Source organism: Camelus bactrianus, chromosome 23 (assembly GCF_048773025.1).
Source record: "Camelus bactrianus isolate YW-2024 breed Bactrian camel chromosome 23, ASM4877302v1, whole genome shotgun sequence".
Lineage (NCBI taxonomy): Eukaryota > Metazoa > Chordata > Mammalia > Artiodactyla > Camelidae > Camelus > Camelus bactrianus.
The window spans coordinates 1440376-1463682 of NC_133561.1; the positions used below are offsets into that span (position 1 = coordinate 1440376).

At 44.1% G+C, this 23307-nt stretch overlaps 1 protein-coding gene across 1 annotated transcript in view; it reads right to left on the bottom strand.

Moving 5' to 3' along the window:
• Positions 1-23307, bottom strand: part of CAMSAP2 (calmodulin regulated spectrin associated protein family member 2) — a 77127-nt gene that overhangs the window by 16648 nt on the left and 37172 nt on the right. The window contains exons 3-7 of the mRNA XM_045517624.2: positions 18625-18786; positions 17405-17488; positions 7241-7382; positions 6814-6953; positions 1318-1411 (exon numbers count right to left, since the gene is read on the bottom strand). Coding sequence (XP_045373580.2) covers positions 1318-1411; positions 6814-6953; positions 7241-7382; positions 17405-17488; positions 18625-18786 — 622 coding nt within the window. The remainder of the gene's footprint in view (positions 1-1317; positions 1412-6813; positions 6954-7240; positions 7383-17404; positions 17489-18624; positions 18787-23307) is intronic.

Genomic DNA, 23307 nt, shown 5'->3' on the forward strand with positions numbered 1-23307 from the left:
TCATTTTTGCTTCTTTATGAAATAGCTGGCATTTTGGTAAGTAATCAAAGAAAGAAACAGAATTTCACTGGTTAATAATTAAGCCTACTGGTACAGTTTACATTTTTGTAAACTACTCTGGTGGAAGATTCAATTTATTTTTTGCCTTTGAGGCCTAATGTAACAGCTCTTGAACATTTTGAATAGTGGCTTCATAGATGAGATCGTAGGGAGCAATGTATGTGAAAATTCTATGTTAATAGTAAAAAGTTGTACAAATATCGGTTACAACTGCTAATGACCATCAATGGCTGTGGGGAAGGACCCCAACTTCTTGACAGGTATTCCTTGTGACATCATGACTGCTATGCGGCCTCCTCCTTAAGCAGCTTGGAGACAGACCAGATCAAACACTGCGTGTTTTACAGAATCCGGCCTGAGGTGCGGCGGGCTGACTGCAGTAACCTCACTCGGCTCACTAGAGCGACACGCCTCCCCCCACCCAACTGCGGACTTCCCCCTCCTTCCCGATCTCGTCCTCTTCCTCGGTGTTTCCGGGGGGAGGCGGGCGTGGGGAGAAATGAGGGAGCAGCCAACTCGTTAGGATGCACAATAGCCACGTTTTGCGCTGGGGGGGGGGGCACTGATGGCAGGAAGAGCCGAGTCACGCTGAAGAAAGTTCTTCAGGGGCTAAACTTGTAACGTGGGACCATTTTCCCATATAGAAACACACCCCTGGTTTATAATGGAAGCCAATGGAAAATCTGCTTTGAGAGAAAACGCAGGAAGACTTTCCTATTCTTTATTTCTAGAGATCTTTACGGTAACTCACCCCTTTATTTCTCACTGGTGTTCTCGTTACGTGCAATCAACAGATCACGATACTGTAATAATCACAAAACCTACTATGCTTAAAAAAAATACATACATATATACAAACTTTTTATGGCTTAATGGCAAATTCAAAGTACACATGCCAAGCCATAATCTGAGTGGACTCTGGGTAACAATATTAAAAACTTGGAATCTAAGAACAAAGGCCAGGGATGAGGGTAAAAAACGCTAAGAAAAGAGAGTGGGCAAACAGTCAGACCTAAAAGTTCCACAACACAAGCCTCTCAACTCAGGGCTGTTCTCACCACTTCCTTCCCTCCACAGCCTCTCTCTCTCCCAGAGAACTTGGTGGCTTTAAACACTGAAGTACTCAGACTTTATCAGGGCTAATAGGCGCAACATCAAACAGCAACAGGCTTCCCTCTGCAAAGACAAGCAGGTGAGGCCACACAACTTTCCACTCCGACTGTTCACAGCACACTCAAAGCTGCAAAGATCCATCACCTCCTTGTGCACGAGCATCGCGGGGCTGAACGAACGAGGGCTTCACAACCTCGAACCACCAGAAGAGCTCCGCCATGAACACCAAGTAATTGCTCTAGGAGAGAGTTCAGAAAATTCAGAGAAAAATTAGGTAGAACTTGACCAAACAGTAATGAGAAATAGAATTTTCTTCTGTTTTACCTCGCAAATTAAATGCAGCTTTAGACATCATTCACACTTCACTAGAGTGTATCTACCATAGGGTGTTAAATCTAGGACAGAAAATTAGCGCTTGTAGGTAGAACTTACAACAACCATTCAAAATCTCTTTCCTGGTTTATTACAGTTTCCGTTTATCCGTCAGGCGTTAACACCTCGGACTGTGTGGAACATGGAGACAGTGTATAAGCCGCTCCTCTTCCGAAGTCAACACACACAACTCTGACAGAATAATTAAGTTCTTTCCAGATTCGTAAGAAATTTCTCTGAAGCGTAATCAGGTGCCCAGTTTAAAAACATTGTATCTATGTGCTTGGTAATAACCAAAGTCAAGAGTAATCCAGGTGCTAAACAAGTAACACAAAACTCTAGACTATTGTGGCTAATTCTTTTTTTTTTAAATTTTATTGAGTTATAGTCAGTTTACAATGTATCAATATGTCATGGCTAATTCTTAATTTTGAAATGTACAAAGACACTGTTAACACAGTTTGATACACCCACCTAGTTTTTAAGTGTTATTAATAAGGATAAGTCAACAATGTCATTTGCCATTTGTTACTTATATTTGAAAATGTGAATAGTTTTTTAAATGGCTTAAAATTAAGAGAAAGGTGTAAGTGGGTCTTCAGGAGCACATTTCTACCACAGGCTTATATTTTAAAGTGCGTACATTATAAATGCTATAAACATGAAAAATTATTTTAATTGTAGGTATTTGGTAAGTTCTAAAAAACAGCACTACAACAAAATTTGTTTACATAATTTTTGACAACACCACACCTTTTAACTTCTGGGTATTTGGCATCTAACACAATTGTTGCTGTTAAATCGACTAATATCTGATGAGTAAGGTCTTACTTCACACGAAATTTCAGTTTGCAAAACCACCACTGGAAACGTGAGTGTCCCCACGCCGCGCCCACCTCCTCCTGGCTGATTATCAACGACCCTCAGGGCCCAGAGACGGTCTCGGGGCTCCTCATCCTCTCTGTTCTCTCCTGTGTACTGAGCCGGTGACTTTCAATACACATCTCTCCCCTGGCTGCTCTGGAAGGTGAAGGCTACCGTGTGTGCAGGAGTGAGGGGCAGAGCTGAATCAAGGGGGGCTCAGGTTTTCTCCAGCAACGGACAGTGCCATTTAATGAAGTGGGAAGATGGGGAAAGAGCTGTGAAAGGAATCGTGAGTTACTGGCTTTGAGAGGCTGAGCAGACACTTAAGGGGGCCTGCCCGGGCGGGTGGAGCTAAGAGTCTGGAGGGTGACCGAGGATGAGACAGCGGTGAACAGAACTTGGCAGGTTTCCTACTTTCAGCGTTTGCTTTTAACGACAACTTCTCAGAATATTCAAACACTTGTATACAAATACATACCATTTTAAACAGTCATTAAAATTTGTGATTTTCTAAAGAAAGAAATGAGAATGTTTATAATCCCTGAAGCTGTGCTGGGAGCTGGATCTCAGCCCTGCTGGCCTTGCAGGAACCTCACGTTCTTATTCCATCTCCTGCTCCCGGACACTCACTCTTCCCCTCAGCTGAACCCTTCCTACTCGGCTTCTGCACACACTCACCTCTCTCCTACTAAAAACAAAACCAGGCCTGCACTCCACGGTTCACTGTTCCCCCTGCTCGCCCCATCTTCCTGTGCCTCTGCAAACGTCTCTATTGACCTCCACCCTGGCCGTCCCCACTCCAACCCACTCCAACCTGGCATTCAGGCGCCCTTCCCCTAAAACAGCACTTGCTCAAGTCGCCAGCGACTGTCACTACATCAAGCAGGTTTCAGTCGTTTTTCTTGATACTCCTGGCCTGCCCCCTGCGAGAGCTGCCGCCCATGCTCACCAGCTGTCACATGACTCCAAACGTGCTGACGGTGCTCACACGGGAGGCGGCCTACAGAGCATTCCTCCTGCACGTCTCAAAGGCACCTCGACTGTCCGGGACTGAGCAGTTAACCTTCCCCACAGACCCAACCTTATTCAGTCTTGTCGCACTGGACAGCAACCACCATCCCAGCATGCAGACCAGAAACCTCAGGGTCACCTGTGGGCCTCCTCCTCACTCCTTTCCCAGATCCGATTCACATCGGGGCCTGCAGATCTCACACCCTAAACATCTCTGGAATCCACCCACTTCTCTCCCATCTTCATCATAATTACTCTCATTTTGTTTCAGCCAAACAAAATTTCCACACTGCAACCTGCCTTCCCCCACCTGCCCCTGTTCTTGGGAACCGACTACAGGTTACCAGAGGATATGTGATGGGGTCCCTTTTACTTTCTCCAGCTTCATCTGATACCACATTCCCCACTCTGTGGTCTAGAAGGACAAGCTGTGCTCACCACTGCATCTTCAGTGTTTAAAGCAGGGCCTGGCACAAAGCAGACGCCCAATAACCACTTACTGAACGATGAATAATGAAGGAATAAACCTACAATGTGAAAGACTAGTGATTGGCAAAACATCAAACACTGCTAGGGAGGATCTCTGGGTGAGAAGACGACTGTGACCCGTGCTTTCTCTGTATGCTTATCTCTGCAGTATACTTTCTAAAGCCGAAGCATAAAACTACGAAGTATGGGCTAGGCGGCACTCTACTAGCACAGTTAACTGGAAGCTGTATATGTCTTTTGGAAGGACACTGTTTAAGTGCTCGATAATTGCCTGTTGACAGAAAATTAGTTAATATTTTGAGGACCTTGGTGCTGGACATCACTTATCGTCAGGGAAGTGCAGATCAGAAACACAATCTATCACTTCACACCTGCCAGCACGGCTGTCGACAAGAAGACAAAAAAGAGAAAAGGGGCCCCTTGTGCACTGCTAGTGGGGATGTAAAGTGATGCCGCCATGTGGAAAACCGTTTGGAGGTTCCACAAAAAGTTAGTAATAGAACCACAGTAGACCCAGCAATGCCACTTCTGGATACACGTCCAAAGAAAATGAAAACAGGATCTCAAAGAGGTATCTACACTCCCGTGTCCACTGCAGCGTTGCTCACCGTCGCCAGGACATGGGGAACAGCCCGTCAACCAGCAGGTGACTGGATGAAGACACGGTGTGTATGTATATAAAGAAATCCCTCCATTTGAAACCACGTGGCTGGACCTTGAAGGTATTATGCTAAGTGAACTAAGTCAGACAGAGAAAGACAAACACTGTATGGTATCACTTGTACGTGAATCTAAAAAAGCCAAACTCACAGAAACAGAGAGCACAGTGGTGGTTACCAGGGACTGGGGTGGGGGGGCGGCGTGCAGGAGAAATACGGAGTGTTACTCAAAGGGTACGAACTTCCAGTTCTAAAATGAACAGGCTCAAGGGAACTAGTGACTGTAGTTAATGACACTGTATCATATATTTGAACTGCTAAGAGTAGGCCTTAAACCTTCACAACAAAGAAACGTAATTATCCGATGTGATTGAGGTTTTAGCCAACACCGTGGTGGTAACTGTTCTGCAATATGTAAGTGTATCAAATCAACACACTGCACACCTGAAACTTACACAATGTTACATGCCGATTACATCTCAGTAAAGCTGGAAACAATGTACTGTAAGCACTCTGGTAAGGTAACTGTCCTAAAACATTACTGTGTTTGGCCACAAGATGTCAGTAAGAAATCATTTTCCCAGAAATCAAAGCTTATGAAGATAATTTCTTTCTGAATTTACGATGATTAAACAGCTATAAATCTGTCACCATTTTCCAGGAATGATAGCAAATTAATTTCATTAAAAGCTTCTCTTTCCTGCTCTTAGTTAAGACAGGCAGCTGTATCTGAACTTTCTTAAACAATGTAAACAATGCTAACCAACACAAATAAAGACTGAAAAATAAGAGCAAACGTTAACACCTCTGCCCAAATCCCAGTATCACACTCAGAAGAAACCACTGTTAGCAGTTTCGTGTTTTCTTTCTATAGACCTTTTCTCATGCATCTATATATGTGTACACATTTGCAAACAAATAGAAAAAGGGTTTTTTAAGCAAATACAAATGACATCATGCTATATATACTGTTTGCTGTCTGCTGCTTTACTTAACAACGTCTTGGAGAGCTTTCTGCATCAGTGAAATACGTCTGCCTCCTTCCTATAAACAGCTATACTATATTACAAAACATTTTAATTGTGTCCCTACAAGATGAATTGCTTCCAACTATTCACCACCATGAACAGCCCTTATACAGCCTGCCTGCCCTTTAGATCCGTTCAGGTAACACCAAACTGCCCTCTAAAAGACCACACCAGTTTACACTTCCACCAAGAGGGCAGAGAGAGCTCGCTCCCAACACCGCCATGAACACCTGTTAGTTAACAAAGTGACAGCAAGGTGCCCAACATCATGCACTGAGCAACCTCTTGGAGGCTTGGAGTCTTAAAATATTCAATTGAAATCAAAGCTGTGGTTCTTTTAATTTTGCAAAGAATATAGAAAGTGACCAAAGTCATCTCTGCAGACAATTATCTATTTTAAAAATGCCTGAATGAAGAAAATGTCTTTGTATCTGGATCACGCCCAGACTAAGCTGATCTAAACATCAGGGCTATGCGGTATTTACTGGAAGTTCAAGATATACAACTTAAACAAACGTAACTGATTTTACAATTCAATATATTTAATGAGATGATATTTTCCTTTGAGATCACAATAGTAGCATTTAAATTTTTTAACAAGTAAGTGCCTGAAAAGGCATTAACCAGGTATACGTGGAAGTATTTCCTAATTTCCATTTCGGTACAAACGTCAGAATGTAGACAGTCAGAATTAATCAAGGTTTGTCTTCTGATGTGTCAGACAGTGGGGAGGGGGCACTGCTTCCGACAAAAGGAGCGGTGGCTTGTTTGGAAACGCCTTCACCGCTGGCTCTGTCCTTACGTCGTGGTGAAGGAGAACCGGGCGAGGGAAACAGAGGCACTGGAGAGCAGGAGTTGAGACCCACAAGGTGCCAGCATCACCCTGAGGGCCCCTGGCAGGCCTCCCGAGGCTGGCACCGCACCCCCGACCAGGTTCACCAGCATGTCGCCCTCACACGCAGGAGTGCGGCGCCCTGAAGCCAGGGCGCATGCAGGGTTGATGACATGGCTCTGTACTGAAAAAGAAACCTGCAGCTAACAGTGTATTTAAAAAAATCACAAAACATAAAATCTGCAGAAAACTCAAACAAAAACTATTTTTTCAGAAGCTGCTTTGACTGAAATCATAGCTCGTTTGCGAGCTTAACGCGGCTGGACTGCTCATGTACCTAGCTGCACAGGGCGAAGGGCGAAGGGCAAAGGGCGATTTACCTCACCTTTATGGAGGAAGCCGCATACAGCATATCTTCCAGGGTGAAATGGCAACACTGGTTCAGGTATTCTTGGCAAAACTCTTGAATCAGCTGCAGGTTGTACAGGCTATCAGCCAAAGACATGGTTTCTTTTAGACAAATGTCTGCAAATAGGAAAGGAGCGAGGGTTAATTTTGATAATATGCATTTTGTATCCATTTTGTAATTAGTAACAATACAAATACACAACTGCATAGAATCTGTTTAACACACTCACGTATAAATACAGTGGTCATTCCACAGACAGACTTAGAAACCAAGCACCATTTTACTCAGCTGTCCTCCTCAGAGTCACACACATGTGTCCTTTTCAGAGAAGCCTCATTACCTGTACGTATTGTCTCAAGTGTTTGTTCCCGCCCATGGCTTGGAATTTCAACGGAAGACTCACCTTCCAATCTGACAACACCAGGACAGTAAAAATGGATCAGGGCCGCTAACGCACAGCCGTCGGTACCATCTTTCAACAAATTTTCTACCAGTGGAATGCAAGGCAGCTGCTTCAGCAATGTTTGCTCTCTCCTGTAACGAGCCTACGATAGAAAAAAGAGGAAAATGAACAAGCACCAAACAACATACAGGAAAAACCAGTATTGTAGACTCTACTGTATCGGTAATAAAATACAAGTCAAGAGAAGGGAGAACTACTCACCAACGTCCTTCTTTTCTGAACGGTACCAAAGCTCACGTGACCAAAGCTAAGCATGCAGCAACCACACCAGGGCTCTGGAGCTAAGTACTTAGGACAACGTTACACTGCTCATTTATGTAAATTCATTTAGCCTAAACACTTAAATATAAAAGCATCACAAAACGGATTCTGAACACTCTGTATCCCAATCGCCAGTTCCGCTCTTCAGTGGATGATAAAATCCGTGTAATTTGGACTGCGAGCTCTCGGGTGGGAGGGCAAGGCCGCTCCTCCGGCCCCGAGAACCAGCAGGGTCACCAAGGCGGGAGCAGGAGGAGAACACGACCGTCACTCTGAGAATCGGGAAAATACCACAAAGGGGGTTGTCATATGAATATTAAGAAAATAAAAATTGAGTGTAAAAACTCCGGGAAGACCCTCCCAGTTGAGGCTCCATTAACCAGCAACAGAGCAAGTGTCAGGGCTTCTGCTCCCTCTCAGAGGAACAGAAGGAACCTTTGCTTTTACAGGCTGGCTGGCCTGACCGGACACAAACCTAAGACAGCGCTCTAGAAGTGAGACCTGCTATACACCTTCAGCTCTTCAGTCAGGGCACCTGGGTTCCGATCTCGGTTCTGCACCTCTTAGCTCTGCAATCTTGGACAACTCACTTAAACTCTCACTCCTCAGTTTCCCCATCTGTGAACCGGGAGACGACAGCCCCTACTTCCCAGGACCGCTGGAGGGGTGAAGAGGAGGCGGGACAGAAAGTGCTCTGCACAGCGGGGCACTCAGAGGGCAGCTGTCACCAGCTGTCCGCGCTCCAGAAGCCAGGAAAAACAATGCTGAAGACTCAATGAAGTGCACGCTGAAGAATTTTATCAGCTACATTTACGTTACAGTGGTTACTGATATTTAAATAGAGGGTTTAAAAAAAGGTAATCAAAACTAGCTTTTCTTCTAACTCCATCTAAACTGGTCATCTATTTCATAATTAAAATATAATTATGAAATATAATACTTTTGTGAGAATAAAAATAGAAAAATAATTTACTGAGAGAGAAGATTTACTACTTGGTGGTAAAGTCAGAGTTCCTTTAAGTGCTGTCCCTCAGCAAGTGCACACGGCAATGAAGGAGATGTTTATCCCTCCCTCCCTCTCACGGCTCCTCAAGAACAGATTCATGGAGAGTTTTTCTCTTGCAGACCCCCAGAGGGCTTGTTCTTATTGATCCGTGCAGACTAGACATCTGTGTTCAGTGGCATGTTCCAAACTCATGGAGTACCCAAATTCAGAAAAAATCATATATATGCACTACATAATTCTTTAATTGATTACTGATTTTTACATAATCCCTAGAGCATGTCCTCATTTTGCTATGATCAGTTTAAAAATCAGCCATGAAAAAGGTGGAGAGAAGAGGGAGGGGAAGGGAGAGGAAGAAAGGAATCAAGCAGGTGCCTCTCCCGGCCTTGAGCTACTTCCCTGTGTCCGGGAAGCACGCTTCCAGACCCTCACCCACCTCTCCTCGTCCAGCTGGAAACAAAACAGTCTGCCTCTTGGAAATCCTCTAAACTGGCTGGGCCAGGTGCCAGATTCCCCAGATCTCCGGGACCAGCCTGTTTTCGGCCTACAGTCTGAGCTGGGCTGAGCTTTGTGGGAAGGCTCATGGAACAAAGCACAGAGCCGTGTGACATGTTCCAGCTGCTCTGCCAAGAGCGCTGCTCTGCGGGCACGGACACACCCTGGCCCCGGCAGGCTGAGGCCGTAGTGCCTGTGGTCAGGCCAGACAACCAGAGATCTGTAAGTGGATGCCAAAACACGTTCCTGAAGATTTTATCCTAGAAGATGTATCAGGGAAACCGACTTTAAATGGTGAGTCACATGCAGTTTCCAGAAAGTTCACCTGCAGTCTGTGAAGGTCACAGTCTCTTACACTTGCACATGCTGTGTGCTTTACAAACATACTGCGTGGAAGCATTCCCTGCTCCTTCTACAAACTGAGAAATCTGGAATTTGAAAGGGGCATAATTTCTATCTTTCAACATTATGGTGTACTTTTTTTTTTCAATTGAAGTATGGTCAGTTTACAGTGTTGTGTCAGTTTCTGGCATACAGCGTTTAAAAAAATATTTATTAATTAATTTAGCTGTGGGACGTAATTAGGTTCATTTATTTACCTCTTTTCAGTGGAGGGACTGGGGACTGAACCCAGGACCTCGTGCATGCTAAGCACACACTCTACCACTGAGCTGTACCCTGACCCCTTTTATGGTATACTTTTAAGTTGTATTTCTATTTCTGAGGATGTAAAATACTTGTTAAGTGGTCTAACCCCCAGATTTAATCCTGAAAGATCAACTCTTCAAGCCAAACCAGAACTGAATGTAGTTTAGGAACACAGAGTCTGTCGCTTTTTTTTTTATTACATAAAGTGTCCTCTACAGTTCTCGCCAGAAGGAAATGACTTTTTCAAAAAGATTATTTTAAAACGCAAATAACCCACACCTACAATTCATACTCACTGTCACTAACGCCGTGAAAGACCGTGTGGGTCTCCGGCCGTGCCTTCTTCTCCCCAGTCACTGATGGTCTGTGATGGCTGACAGACTAGCTTACACTTCGAATTATTTTTAAAGCATCTAATCCAAACTTGGGCTAGGGTTTTAAAATCTGCCTTACATTACAATCAAATACCTTAAAATCCAATCTCCACTTGTGCCCGACAATTGTACGAAATGACTATACCAGCAAGACACAGCACACCACTGTACAGTTACACTTCTGGACAGCAAACTGAAGTAACTGGGCAAACTTACTGGAACCAGTTTCCAAAACCACTTGGAAGGAGACTTCAGAGGAAGCAGCAGGAGAAAAGGGAGAGCAAAAGGCAAAGGGAAAATCCATCAGAATTATTGTTAATTAACGAGTTAGAGCAGAGCTTCTGATAGTGGAGCTCCAAGTTTACAGTTCTCATAACACTTAAAAAATGTTAAGACCTTAGAATTTAGTTTAAAATACAGAGGCTCCTAGCGATGAGGACCAGCACCTCCTCTTCTCCGTGTCTGGGGCACGCACGATGTGCTGTATGCTCAGAATTCCATCCCCCCGGTCTGGGAATCACACACCATACTGAAGAATAAATCCGTACCACAGAGGGAGCAGAAAGATTCTACAGCGCGGTCTGCGATCGTTAAAGTGCTCAGACACCAGGAGACCAGGGCAGGGAAGGCAGCGTCCTTCCCAAGAGGAAGGGAAGAACGCTGTCCCAGTAAGTGCGCAAATGAAGCCAGCGGCGATGCGGAGCTGCACAAGACGAGCGTTTCTTTCAGCTATGTAAAGAACTTCCTTCATTAATGGGGGGAAAAGTTGGCAATTCTTACCAGTTGCTATTTTAATAGGGTCTGTAAAGCAAGCAGCTGCGAACATAAGGAGAATACAGATGTTATCAACTCTGCCATCTAGTGGTGACCCAAAGAACGTAATTTTACTTCTTTAAACAGGTGAGTATGATAAACTCCAAATCTCAGATACTATGAATTCTTCTTTCGTGATTGTTTATCTTCCTACTTCCGAGCACAATTTCCGGGCAGCCTTAAGTAAATATTCGTTGAAGTAAACCAAACGAAATGGGGTCTGTGTTAAAATTCACATTCAACTTTTATGTAGAAAGTTTTTCCTACAAAAATCAATAATAAGGATAAGATTACTTGGGAAACTAATATAAATAAGTCATTTTCAAGAACTGTAAGAATCAGAAAAACACCAGCTTCCCACGGAGAGATAAACCTCTCTTACTGCACCGGGAAGAACGGCCCTAACAGTTCTGCTGCATGTACTTTAATCCCGGTCTCACCAAGAGCTTTCGGCAGCAGCCGCAGTTGTAGCGGCCACAAGACGTACCAGAGCAGGAGCCCCGAGCGCGTCCGGGCTCCCAGGGCCCAACAGACCTGCCAGACTCGGAGAATGAACCACACAGAAACCGACGGCCACGAGAGACCACCGTGGGTCATTCAAAACTGGACGTGCAAAGGAGTCTCCAATGGTTCAACTTACTCTTTGTTTCTTGTAAAATATTCAGTACTCGACCTTTTTGCTAATTCAGGCTACTCTTGCCTTCCTCCTGCCTCTCCGCTGGCCTAAATGCGTGACAGCAATCCTATCAGAGGAAAAAGGAAAAGCATACAGACTGGCTATATCTGAAGGAAATGTGACTTAAAAAGGTAAATGTACTAAAAGAATGAATAAATATTTATACCAGCCATGCTTCAGAAAGCTCAAATACCCAGCGCAAGTTCCACGCTGAAGGTAACTGTATTTCTCAGGTGACCGGCAACTGCCCCTCCTTTTGGTTTTCAGGGAGGAACTAAGCAAACTGCAACCTCGCGTCCTGGTTCAAGATGTAAGTAATTATGAGACAAAGAGTTTTTAAAAGTCCATGAACAACAGGCGGAGAAGCTTCCACCAAGTCCTCGCCAGCGGCAGGAATGGACGCGGGCGGGCGGGTCACGTTTTCTGGAACAGCTCTAATTTTAGGTGTTCCTCCTTTCTACTGTCTTCATCACACATATTGGCTCGTCCTAAACTTTGGTGAGTTTTAGGACTCGCTACTAATACTCCCCCAGTAGCTCTGTCTTCCTCTGGGCTCCCTACTGTCCCTCTGGGACTTGGGATAATGTCTGAACACCTTCTAGGTGCTCTCAGGCCATATGGGGAAGATGCTGCTTTGATGTGGCCTTCGTTGGAGACCTCAAAAATATGGGCTTCTTTAAGGAGTTAATCACAGCTGTGACTGGTCACCTCATGACCGGTTAGTCTTAACAATCTTCTTCCTGTTGTAGGTCCAAAAGTTGTGATGAATGTCAATAAGAATGTAAAATGGTACAAAGCCCCGTGGAGGAGAATTTGGCACTAGCCACCGAACCTACACATGCATTTTCCCTTTGGTCCAGCAACCCAATCTCCAGGGAATGTACCCTGAGAACCTGAGGACACAGAAGTAGACACACAACATTATTCTTGCAGCATTATTTGTAATTGCAGGATGCCGTAAACTACTTAGACGCCCATGGGAAAGTGGCTGAAGAATCTTTGGTCCACACATTCAAAACAGCATGAGGCTGCTGTAAAAAGTGCAGGGAAGGCCCCCAGGGCCTGCGTGGAGTGGCTGCTATACTGTGACAGGGTCTCCTCACGACGACACCTGGGCCGCGCAGGAAGACCATGAGAGGCTACCACGCACTTTCACAAACATTCTAACATGAGAAAAGGGATAAAAGTCATTTGAGAAAGAACATATAAATGCTACGTGTGTGCTAACACAAAAATGTGTGCTAATCCAAGTGTCTGAAAGTGAATCACATTCATTTATTCGTTTACTCGGCAAATGCTGGTTTAACTTAACATGTGCAATTCCTTGGGGCCAAGTGCTGAGAAAGTCAGTGCTGTCTGGATCCCACACAGTTCGTTTTTCTTAAAGGTCACTCAGTCTACAGTTTGGAATACAGATGGCATTCTTTCCACAGAAACAATGTCTATTGGGTCCTAAGTCAGCACATGAAACCCCTACTTAGTTCATAGTGTGTACACACTACGACAGAATTTAATCATTATGTATAATAAACAAGACTTCTGTGGAAATCCGGTAACGTAGGGCGATGCTTAACCTTATTCCTGATTAGAACCAGGAGCAAAACTGGGGGCAGGATTACACCTAAAGCAACCAGAGAAAGAACAGACAAAACCCAAAGTTGGCAGAGGAAAGAAATCACAAAGATCAGAGCAGAAATAATTGAAATAGAGACTTAAAAAAAAACAAACCCAACAGAAATCAATGAAACTAAGAGCCAGTTCTTTGAAAAGGTAAACAAAACTGACAAACCTTTAGCCAGACTCACCAAGAAAAAAAGGGAGAGGGCCAAATCAATAAGGTCAGCAATGATACAGAACAGAAACAGACTCACAGACAGAGAATACAAACTTGTATTCTCTGGGGGGGAGGGGGAGGGGAAAGGACACACTGGGATCGAGATTTATAGATACTGACAGGTGCATACAGAGTAGATACACAAGTTTACACTGTACAGCACAGGGAAATATATTCAAGATCCTGTAGCAGCTCACGGTGAAAACAAATATGAAAATGAATATATGTATGCTCATGTATAACTGAAAAACTGTGCTGCACACCAGAAACTGACACAACATTGTAAACTGACTATAACCCAATACAAAATAAACAAACAAATAAAAAGAAAAACAAACAAAAATAAATAAATAAAATCAGCAACGAAAAAGAAGTTACAACCGACACCATAGAAACACAAGGGATCATAACAATCTACTATGAACAACTATATGCCAATAAGACAGACAACCTAGAATAAATGGGACAGTTTCTTAGGAAGGTACAATCTCCCAAGACTGAACAGGAAAGAAATAGAAACTATGAACAGATCAATCATCAGTCATGACACTGAATCAGTAATTTAAACACTCTCCAAAAACAAAAGTCCAGGACCAGACGGCTTCACAGGTGAATTCTACTGAACATTTAGACACGAGTTAACACCTATCCTTCTGAAACTGTTCTAAAAAACTGCCGAGGAAGGAACATTTCCAAACTCATCCTATGAGGCCACCCTCACCCTGATACCCAAAACCAGACAGAGATATCACAAAAAAAGAAAATTACAGGCAATAGCACTTATGAATATAGATGAAAAAATCCTCAACAAAATACTAGCAAATTTACTCCAACAATACATGAAAAGGATCAGACACCACGATCAAGTGGGATTTGTCCCAGGGGTGCAAGATCTTTCAAAATCTGCAAATCAATCAATGTGACACACCACAGTAACAAATTAAAGAATAAAAACCGTATGATCATCTCAATAGATGCAGGAAAAAGCTTCTGATAAAATTCAACATCCTTTATGATAGAAACTCTCCAGAAAGTGAGCATGGATGGAACACACTTCGACATAATAAAGGCCATGTACAACAAACCCACAGCTTACATCATACTCGATGGTGAAAAGCTGAAAGCATTTCCTCTAAGATCAGGAACAAGACAAGGATGCCCACCCTCACCACTTTGATTCAAGATAGTTTTGGAAGTCCTAGCCATAGCAGTCAGAGAAGAAAAATAAATAAAAGGAGTCCAAATGGGAAAAGAAGAAGTAAAACCATCACTGTTTGCAGATGAGATGAAACTATACATAGAAAACCCTAAAGACACAACCAGAAAACCACAAGCGCTCATCAACAAATTTGGCAAAGTTGCTGAATACAAAATTAACAATATAGAGCAATCTATATAGCATTTCTATACACTAACAATGAAATATCAGAAAGAGAAATTAAGGAAACAATCCCATTTACCATCATACCAAAAAGAATAAAATACCTAGGAATAAACCTACCTAAGGAGGCAAAAGACGTGTGCTCTGAAAATTGTAAGACACTGATGAAAGAAACTGAAGACGACACAAACAGATGGAAAGATACACCATGTTCTTGGATTGGAAGAACCAGTATTGTTAAAATGGCCACACAACCCAAGGCAAACAGATTCAATGCAATTCCTATCAAATTACCAATGGCATTTTTCACAGAACTGGAACAAAAAATGTTAAAATTTGTATGGAAACACAAAGGACCCCAAATAGCCAAAACAATCCTGAAAAAGAAGAATGGAGCTGGGGGAATCAAGCTCCCTGACTTCAGACTACATTACAAAGCTACGGTAATCAAAACAGTATGGTACTGTCACAAAAACCAGATACATAGATCAATGGAACAGGGTAGAAAGTCCAGAAATAAACCCACGCACCTATGGTCAATTAATCTATGACAAAGGAAAAAGAATATACAATGGAGAAGAGACAGTCTCTTCAGTAAGTGGTGCTGGGAAAACTGGACAGCTACAGTCAAAAGAATGAAATCTGAAAATTCTGTTAACACCATATACAAAAATAAATTCAAAATGAATTAAAAACTTAAAATGTAAGACCAGATACTCTAAAACTCTTAGAGGAAAACTCTTTGACATAAATTGCAGTAGTATTTTTTTTTTGATCTATCTCCTAGAGTAATGGAAATAAAAGCCAACATAAACAAATGGGTCCTAACTAAACTTAAAAAGCTTTTGCACATCAAAGGAAACCATAAATAAAACAATAAGGTAACCTATGGAATGGAAGAAAATATTTGCAAATGATGCACCCAACAAGTGATTAATTTCCAGAAATACAAACAGCTCATATAGCTTAATACCAAAAAAACAAGCTCAATCAAAAATCAGGCTGAAGACTTACACATTTCTCCAAGGAAGACATACAAATGGCCAATAAGCACATGAAAAGATGCTCAACATCACTATTAGAGAAATGCAGATCAAAACTACAATGAGATTATTACCTCACACTGGCTATCATTAAGAAGTCTACAAGTAATACATGCTGGAGGAGGTGTGGAGAAAAAGGAACCCTCCTACACTGTTGATGGGAATGTAAATTTGTGCAGCCACTATGGAGAACAGTATGGACGTTACTTAAAAACTAAAAATAGTTACCATATGATCCAGCAATCCCACTCCTGGGCATTTATCTGGAAAAAAACTCTAATTTGAAAAAACATACGCACTGCAATGTTCAAAGTAGCACTATTTACAACAGTCAAGACATGGAAGCAACTTAAATGTGCATTGACAGATGACTGGATAAAGATATGGTATATATACACAAATGAAATGCTACTCAGCCATAAAAAAGAATAAAATAATGCCGTCTGCAGCAACATGGATGGACCTAGAGATTATCACACTAAGAAAAGTAAATCAGAAAGAGAAAGAAAAATGTCATATGAAATCACTAACATGTGGAATCTAAAAAAAATACAGTAATACAAATGAACTTATTTACAAAACAGAAAGACTCATAGATACAGAAAACAAATGGTTTTGGTAATCCCCTACAGTTACCAAGGGGAAAGCAGGGGGAGGGATAAATTAGGAGTTTGGGATTAGTAGATACAAACTACTATATATAAAACAGATATACAACAAGGACCTACTGTACAGCACAAGGGACTATATTCAATACGCTGTAATAACTTATAATGAAAAAATATGAAAGAATATAAATACATGTGTAACTGCATCACTTTGCTGTACACCTGAAACTAACACAACATTGTAAAACAGCTATACTTCACTTAAAAAGTTTTTAAAAGGTCCAGTTTCTCTATGAGCACATTTCAAGTATATAATGCAGTATTAACTAAAAAAAAAAGTCCAAATGGAAAATAAAGTCTCTGAATAATACAATCTCTTATACCTCAACTTAAAGGCCAGACAACATGTTCAAAGGACTCTCGTAATACATTTAAAAAGACATAAGATATTCTCCTGTACTGCAGAAAATGTACCTTAGGCTTTAGTATACAACAAACACAAATTTTCAAAGAAAAAAACTAAAAGCCTGTTGAAGAATTTTTAAAGAATGAATCCATGTTAATGTTCCTTCTTCCTTCACAGAAAAACCATACGGACAACTTAACAATTCCTGGAATATAATTTTAAAGGCTAGTCTTATTACAAGTGATTATAAAGCTGACACATTGAAAACTTTTCGTTTCATATATTTTACCAAACGAAGGCAAAACCATTATTTTTACCAAAAGAACCTCAGAAACTGAGCTCCAGTCATTAACGACTTTTTGTAAACGCCATCATCCAATTAGCCCTCCTCTGGGCTTCTACTTACTTGTTATTTACGACAAGGCTGTCCAGAGTACAGTTAGTTAACATCACCAGAAAATGATTTAATGAGCACCACTATTAACATCTCCCCCAACAGTACATGTGTGTGAACACAGAGTCTCATAAAGGCACCTTTCTTTTTCTTGGAAATACATACCTTTTGACCTCCTGGAGCTTCAATTGTGTGGTGTTCCTTCAATTTCTGTTCTTGTTCCATGATGTCTTTCAAATGTTCATTTACCTCAAAATACAAAAACGTTACTTTGAATTTATATTCAAAATAACAACAAAATAGCGTGCACCTTTAAAAGCGTGTTCAGATCTCTGATGTCAAATGCCAGTAGCACTCAAATGAACACCCCATCTCTCCGGGCCGCACTCGGGGTAACTTCCTCCTGCTGGCTAATCCCCCCCTTCAACGATGTCTAACCTCCTGTCTATACTTTTTATTTCAACAACTAAAATTTTAAATTTCTAAAGCTGCATTTCATTCTTTTTCCAGTATACCCTCCACTTTGCCTTTTTCTTTCCTATGGCTTTTATTCCACGTTTTCTTTTCGGCCCCTCACACATTTATTTTCATCTTTTCAAACTGTTCTGTCTCTGAAGTTCTGGCATGTGACCCTCATCCGCCACATTCGCTGACTCCCACGAGTACCAGACTGTCCTCACGTGTTTCCTCACCTAAAAATCATCTAATTGGAAATATGAGAAACTTATTTCGTTCTTGGATTCAAAGAATACTTACTGAGCACCTGAAGCGTACAGCTCCCTCCCTGAGTGCTCTGAATTCTGTACTAACCTGATATGAACTAGATTAATCATAAATGTAATTACAGATATCGTGGCATCTATTTTCCTCATTTTAACAGCATTTTTTTAAGTCAAAAGGGAAATTTTAAGTGAGGTTACACAGCTTTCGCTTTCACTCTGATTTAAGACTGAGTAGCGCAGTCTGTCTTAGTCAGTGCAGGCTGCTCTAACAAAATTCCCATAGGCTGGGAGGCCTGTCCACAGTTTCCTTTCTCACAGTTCTGGGGGTTGGGGAGTCCCAGATCAAGGCGCCAGCAGATTTGGTGTCCGGGGAGCCTGCTTCCTGGCCATCTTCTCGCTGCATCCTCACACGGCAGGAGGGGCGAGGGGCTCTCTGGGTCTCTCTTATAAGGGCATTGATCCCACGCACAAGGCCCAGGCCCCCGTGACCTTGTCAGCCCCAGGGGCCTCACCCCCTCACACCACCACACTGGGGGGTCTGACTGCAACACTGAATTGGGGGGGGAGCACAAACATTCAGTCCAGAGCAGAGCCAGATGGCTAACCAAGGATGCCAGCTCCCTGGTAACGGGGCTCCGCTGGCTGGCGGGAGCACACGCCTACCTTGTTCACCCAGTACATGACCGCGTCCTCGATGTCGTAGGGCAGATCCGTGGCTTGGAAAAAGGCAGAGTACTGCTGAGCACACGCCACCACCTTCTCCACACTGATCATCTCTACGGTGTAGGCCATCATGAGGGTGTCTATCATGGCCAAGTGAGCGCTCTGCAAACACAGAACAAAAACCCACTGGTAAAGAAACACACACTTAGAAGGCGCTGCTCACAGCATTTAAGCACTGATGCTTCCCGTCACACAGCAGCAGACCTACAGGCTGCAGACGACAAGCCGCAGAGAGCATGTACGGCTCGTGCCAGAGACGCGCTGACGGAAGCCAACGACTTGGTCAGGCCCTCGCCCAGGTCACGCTCACATGCTTTTCAAACGATGAGCTCTTACCTGCTTCCCGACTCCTGACAGCGCCATCCCCAGCCACGGGGGGCACAGCTGGCAGCCGGCAGTCACCGCAACCGCGCACTCCTGCCCCGCGCGTTGCGCCCGCACAGCGGACACCGGCCACCTCTGCTTCTGAGACGTCTCCCGACCGGCCCCTCCTTCAGACCACCACCAGTTCTCACACCTGAACCGGGTAAAAACTCCGCCCGTTCTCCCGGCCCCAAGCCCCGCCTCTCCCCCTGCCTCCAGCCCAGGAACGCAGGCCTCTCCTTGGCTGGGGTTTCTGGGAGGGAGGGTTTCACACAGAAATGGTACAGGGAGGTTCTTAAAACATCCACACGTTACAACGTGTATCAGGTAGGAAGCACCCCCGCCCCTGCTCCCCAGGCAGGGTGAGCGGCTGGGATGCAGGCTTGCCAAAATCCCGCTGCTCACCTGCAGGCAGGCCCTGCCGCTGTTTCCTGCTCCCTGGCACTGCCAACAACGCCAAACCTCTGCTTCCCCAGGGAAGGCTTCTCACTGGGGGTTAAGCTCGGATATAGAAAGGGTGCAGCAACTGACCTCCCCCCAAGAACATTACCAAGTGTGCCCGTTCCCTCACATTTTCTGCCAACACTCGATGTTGTCCTCTTTGCTTTCCATCAGCCATGCCAGTCTGCAGGTTACAACACCCACTCCTGCTCAGGCGCTGCGCTTCTCTGATTCATGGGGACGGACATCTCTGTGTGCTTAGCACTTACTTGTGTTTCTCCTGGAAACCTGCCTGCTCACGTCCTCGGCCCGTTTTTCTCTTTGGGATGTTCATCTTTCTTTCTCAATCTTTAAGAGCTCATCACGTGTCAGGTACATTAGCTCTGTGTCACCCAGGCAGCAATCAGTTTTCCCTAATCTGCCTTTGGGTTTTCCACTTTATTCAGAATGCAGCGTGCTGCAGAGAAGTTCTAAATACTTACTTGGTAAAATCCGTCAGTCTTCAGGGTCTCCTTTATGGCTTTGAAATTCATCTCATGTTGACAAAAGGCTCCCCTACGCCCCCTCAAAATACAGAAATAACGTTCTCTACTTTTTCTATTACTGTAAATCCAACTGGAATTTATTTCTGAAGATGTTGTACACTAGAGACTAGTGATGTCTCCAAATCAGAGATTTCATCGCATCATTCTCTCATCAAGTCTCCCTCATCTTCTTCACAGTGATGTCCAAACTCCTTAAAAAGGTGGCCCCTCCCGACCCATCAGTCTAGCTTTATACCTCCCGCTTCCTCCCCCAGTCTCCACTCCCTTCAGAACAGTCTCAGAAGACTGCCTGCTGCTCCCCAAAGCTGTCGCCAATCCACATGCTCCCAGGCCCCTGCTGGCTGTCCCCCGTCCCCTTCGTGATGCAGACCGAGTCCTGTCTCTGGTCTGACTGCCACCCTCCTTGGAAAGGCTTCTTCCAATTCCCTTTCCAATCAAAACGGCTCACTCTTCCTGCAGAGTACAGGCTCCTTCGGAGCATCACTTAGACTTGCATTAAGCTCCTTCTCCTCCCGTTTTACTGAGACATACTGGACACACTCGCTGTCACTGAAGGTGAGCAGTGTGACGACGGGGCGTGTGCACGCTGTGAAACGATTGTTACCGTAGATCTTGTGATGCCTGCACTGAATCCTGACCGAACCATCCAGAGCCAGGCATGGGCAACAGAACTTTAAAAGCCCCCAGGTGATGCTGAGAGCAGAAGGTCTGGGGGTCCCCAGCTGTCCTGCTAGTTCAAGCAGGACTGACTCCCAGGTCAGAGTGAGACTGTCGAGGTCAAGGGCGCTGTTCCAGTTACTGTCACAGTCCCTCCACCTAACATGGCACCTGGCAACTAGCTCGCAAGGGCTGAAGCAGGGAAGGGAGCTGGTCCACCGGTCACTTTAAAGAATGAAGAGCGAGCTTTCCTCTGCAGGTTGAGGATGTGGGTTTTGCGCCGGAGGTGGTGGACTGGCAGCGTCTCGGGAAGGCAGGTGCTCCCTCTGAAGCAGGAAGCTTGACCACGGCCTCGTGAGCCAGTGGTGACGCCTCGTCAGGTCTACCTTACACGCCAGCCGCCTGCCGAGCCGTCACCAGCGCCCTGGCTCTTCCCTGCAGACCCTTTCTGAACTAAGGCTGCAGGCGATGCTCACTGTCTACGGCCCCAAAACTCTCTGACGGGGGCATCACGTACGCTCTTAACGTGAGGAGGCTGAAGCTCCGAAGATTAAACGGTTTGTCCAAGCCTATGGGTTCTCTCCGCTGTGCCGTGCGCTTGGCAGAAATGAAGTCACTCAGTTTAGAAGGAAACGCGTTTTGGAAGCGATAGACATCACACGCAAGGAGGGAAACCACGCCTCGAGAGTGACGTCACGCTCCAGCCACGCCCTCCAGTCCCACCTCCGCGGGGCTGCCCGCCCCCCGCGGCTCTGTGCCCCCTCAACCGAGCCCCGAACCCCAGAGCAGGGCTCGGGCCTTCCCGCTGCGCTCCCAGCACACGTTTCAAGGAGGGAAGCTGTTAGTAATTAGTGTCTAATAGCCATGAAAGCGTAACTCTTTTGAACAAAAATGTGGGAAGTCATTTCAAGGGCCGTAAAGCCATTCATGTCCTCATTAAGCCTTTTTCTCTTGAATTTATTCTACAGATACGATTTAAGAGAGAAAAAAAGAGCTATATGAATGAAACGGACCACTACAGTACCATACATAAGAAAGGAAGCAATGTTACAACCACAATGAGCAATGTACGCTACCTTAAACTACTTAACAATAGGGGAAACACGCACAACACGGTACTGAACAGAAAATCAGCACACACTTCAACAACGTTTGAGACACGTATGTAAGTACTCATGCACACGCGTGTGTGCACACATGTACACATACACATTGCACACATATGCACACGCCTTGAACATATATATATAAAACAGGGAAAAGGAATGGATAACAGGAAAAGTTACTTAGAAATGACTCTGTTGTAACATGTAAAAAAAATACATATAAAATCTATAGTTTACTTCAAAAGTTTGGGTTGCAAGCACTTAGTTTAATTAGTAATACATTTTCAGAACAAAGTCCTTTTCACTGATTACTTCATTTCCTAAATTCAAAAACAAATTTTAAAAAATTCCACTACTGTGCCTACACTTATTTCCATATGCTATCCATCCACTTTCAAACTAAGAACCTTCAAATTTTAGCATGATTTTTTTGCCCTTTAACTTTACAATGTCAGGTATAAGAAAACTGAAAAATTACGTATAGCAAAGTACATACACAACAGTGCAAAATAAACTTTTGGCCACAGCCAATCAATGTGGAGTGATTTATGACTCTAAATACACAGATTTAATTTCTTACCTAAAGCACTGAGGTCAGAATAATAACAGCTAACACTGCTACGTGCCATGCGATGATTTCAGCATTTATACTTAACTCATCTAATGCCACAACACTGCGAGATGCAGTATTATTAACCCATTTCACAAGGGAGAAGTCGGGGCCTCTGTGCAAGGTCACACAGCAGGAGGCCGGGCAGCAGCGTGGGGCCGCAGTTGCGCGCCGGGGCCGCCAGGGGGCAGCGCAGCGCCCGGCGTCCCAGCGGAGCGGAAAGCAGGCGGAGTGGAGCCCCGGGCATTCACCGAGGCCCATGTTAGGGTCTAGATCTGCGCTACGGGGGGGGCACTAGTTGTCTCCAACGAGTGGAGTCTAGACAAAAATAAATCACACATGTATCAGAAATGAAGGTTAAAGCTATTAAATAAAGAAGAGTGCTTAGAGCGCGTAAGTGTTGTTGGTAAGAGGTTTATTACTCAGTCTCACACTTTTATCAGACAGAAGTTCCGATACATCATGCTTTGATTATTCTCATATCAGATGCAGACGCAGGACTAAGGAAGCAGTTCCTAAACTGAACTCGGTCTCCAACAGCAGCCAGGGCACCTCTGCGTCCTCCCCAGGGTGCAGGGGGACACGGACGTAACAAGCCCACCGTGAACACCAAGCACCCGAGCCACCGCAGACGGAACACGCAGCACACACATCCGACCAGTCTGTCAAAGCTAATTCCAGTTCAGAAAACAACACTTTACATATCATTTATTTACATTAACAGGTTTACCATAATTTTCATTTATCCTTAATTTACATGGAGATACAAGCAAAATAGCACTTATAGCCCTACTGAGACACCACTTCCCCCCAGGAAGGCTGTGATTAAAAAGTCAGATAATAACAGCTGTTGGCAAGGACGTGGAGGAATCAGAACTCGGGTGCACTGCTAGCAGGGATG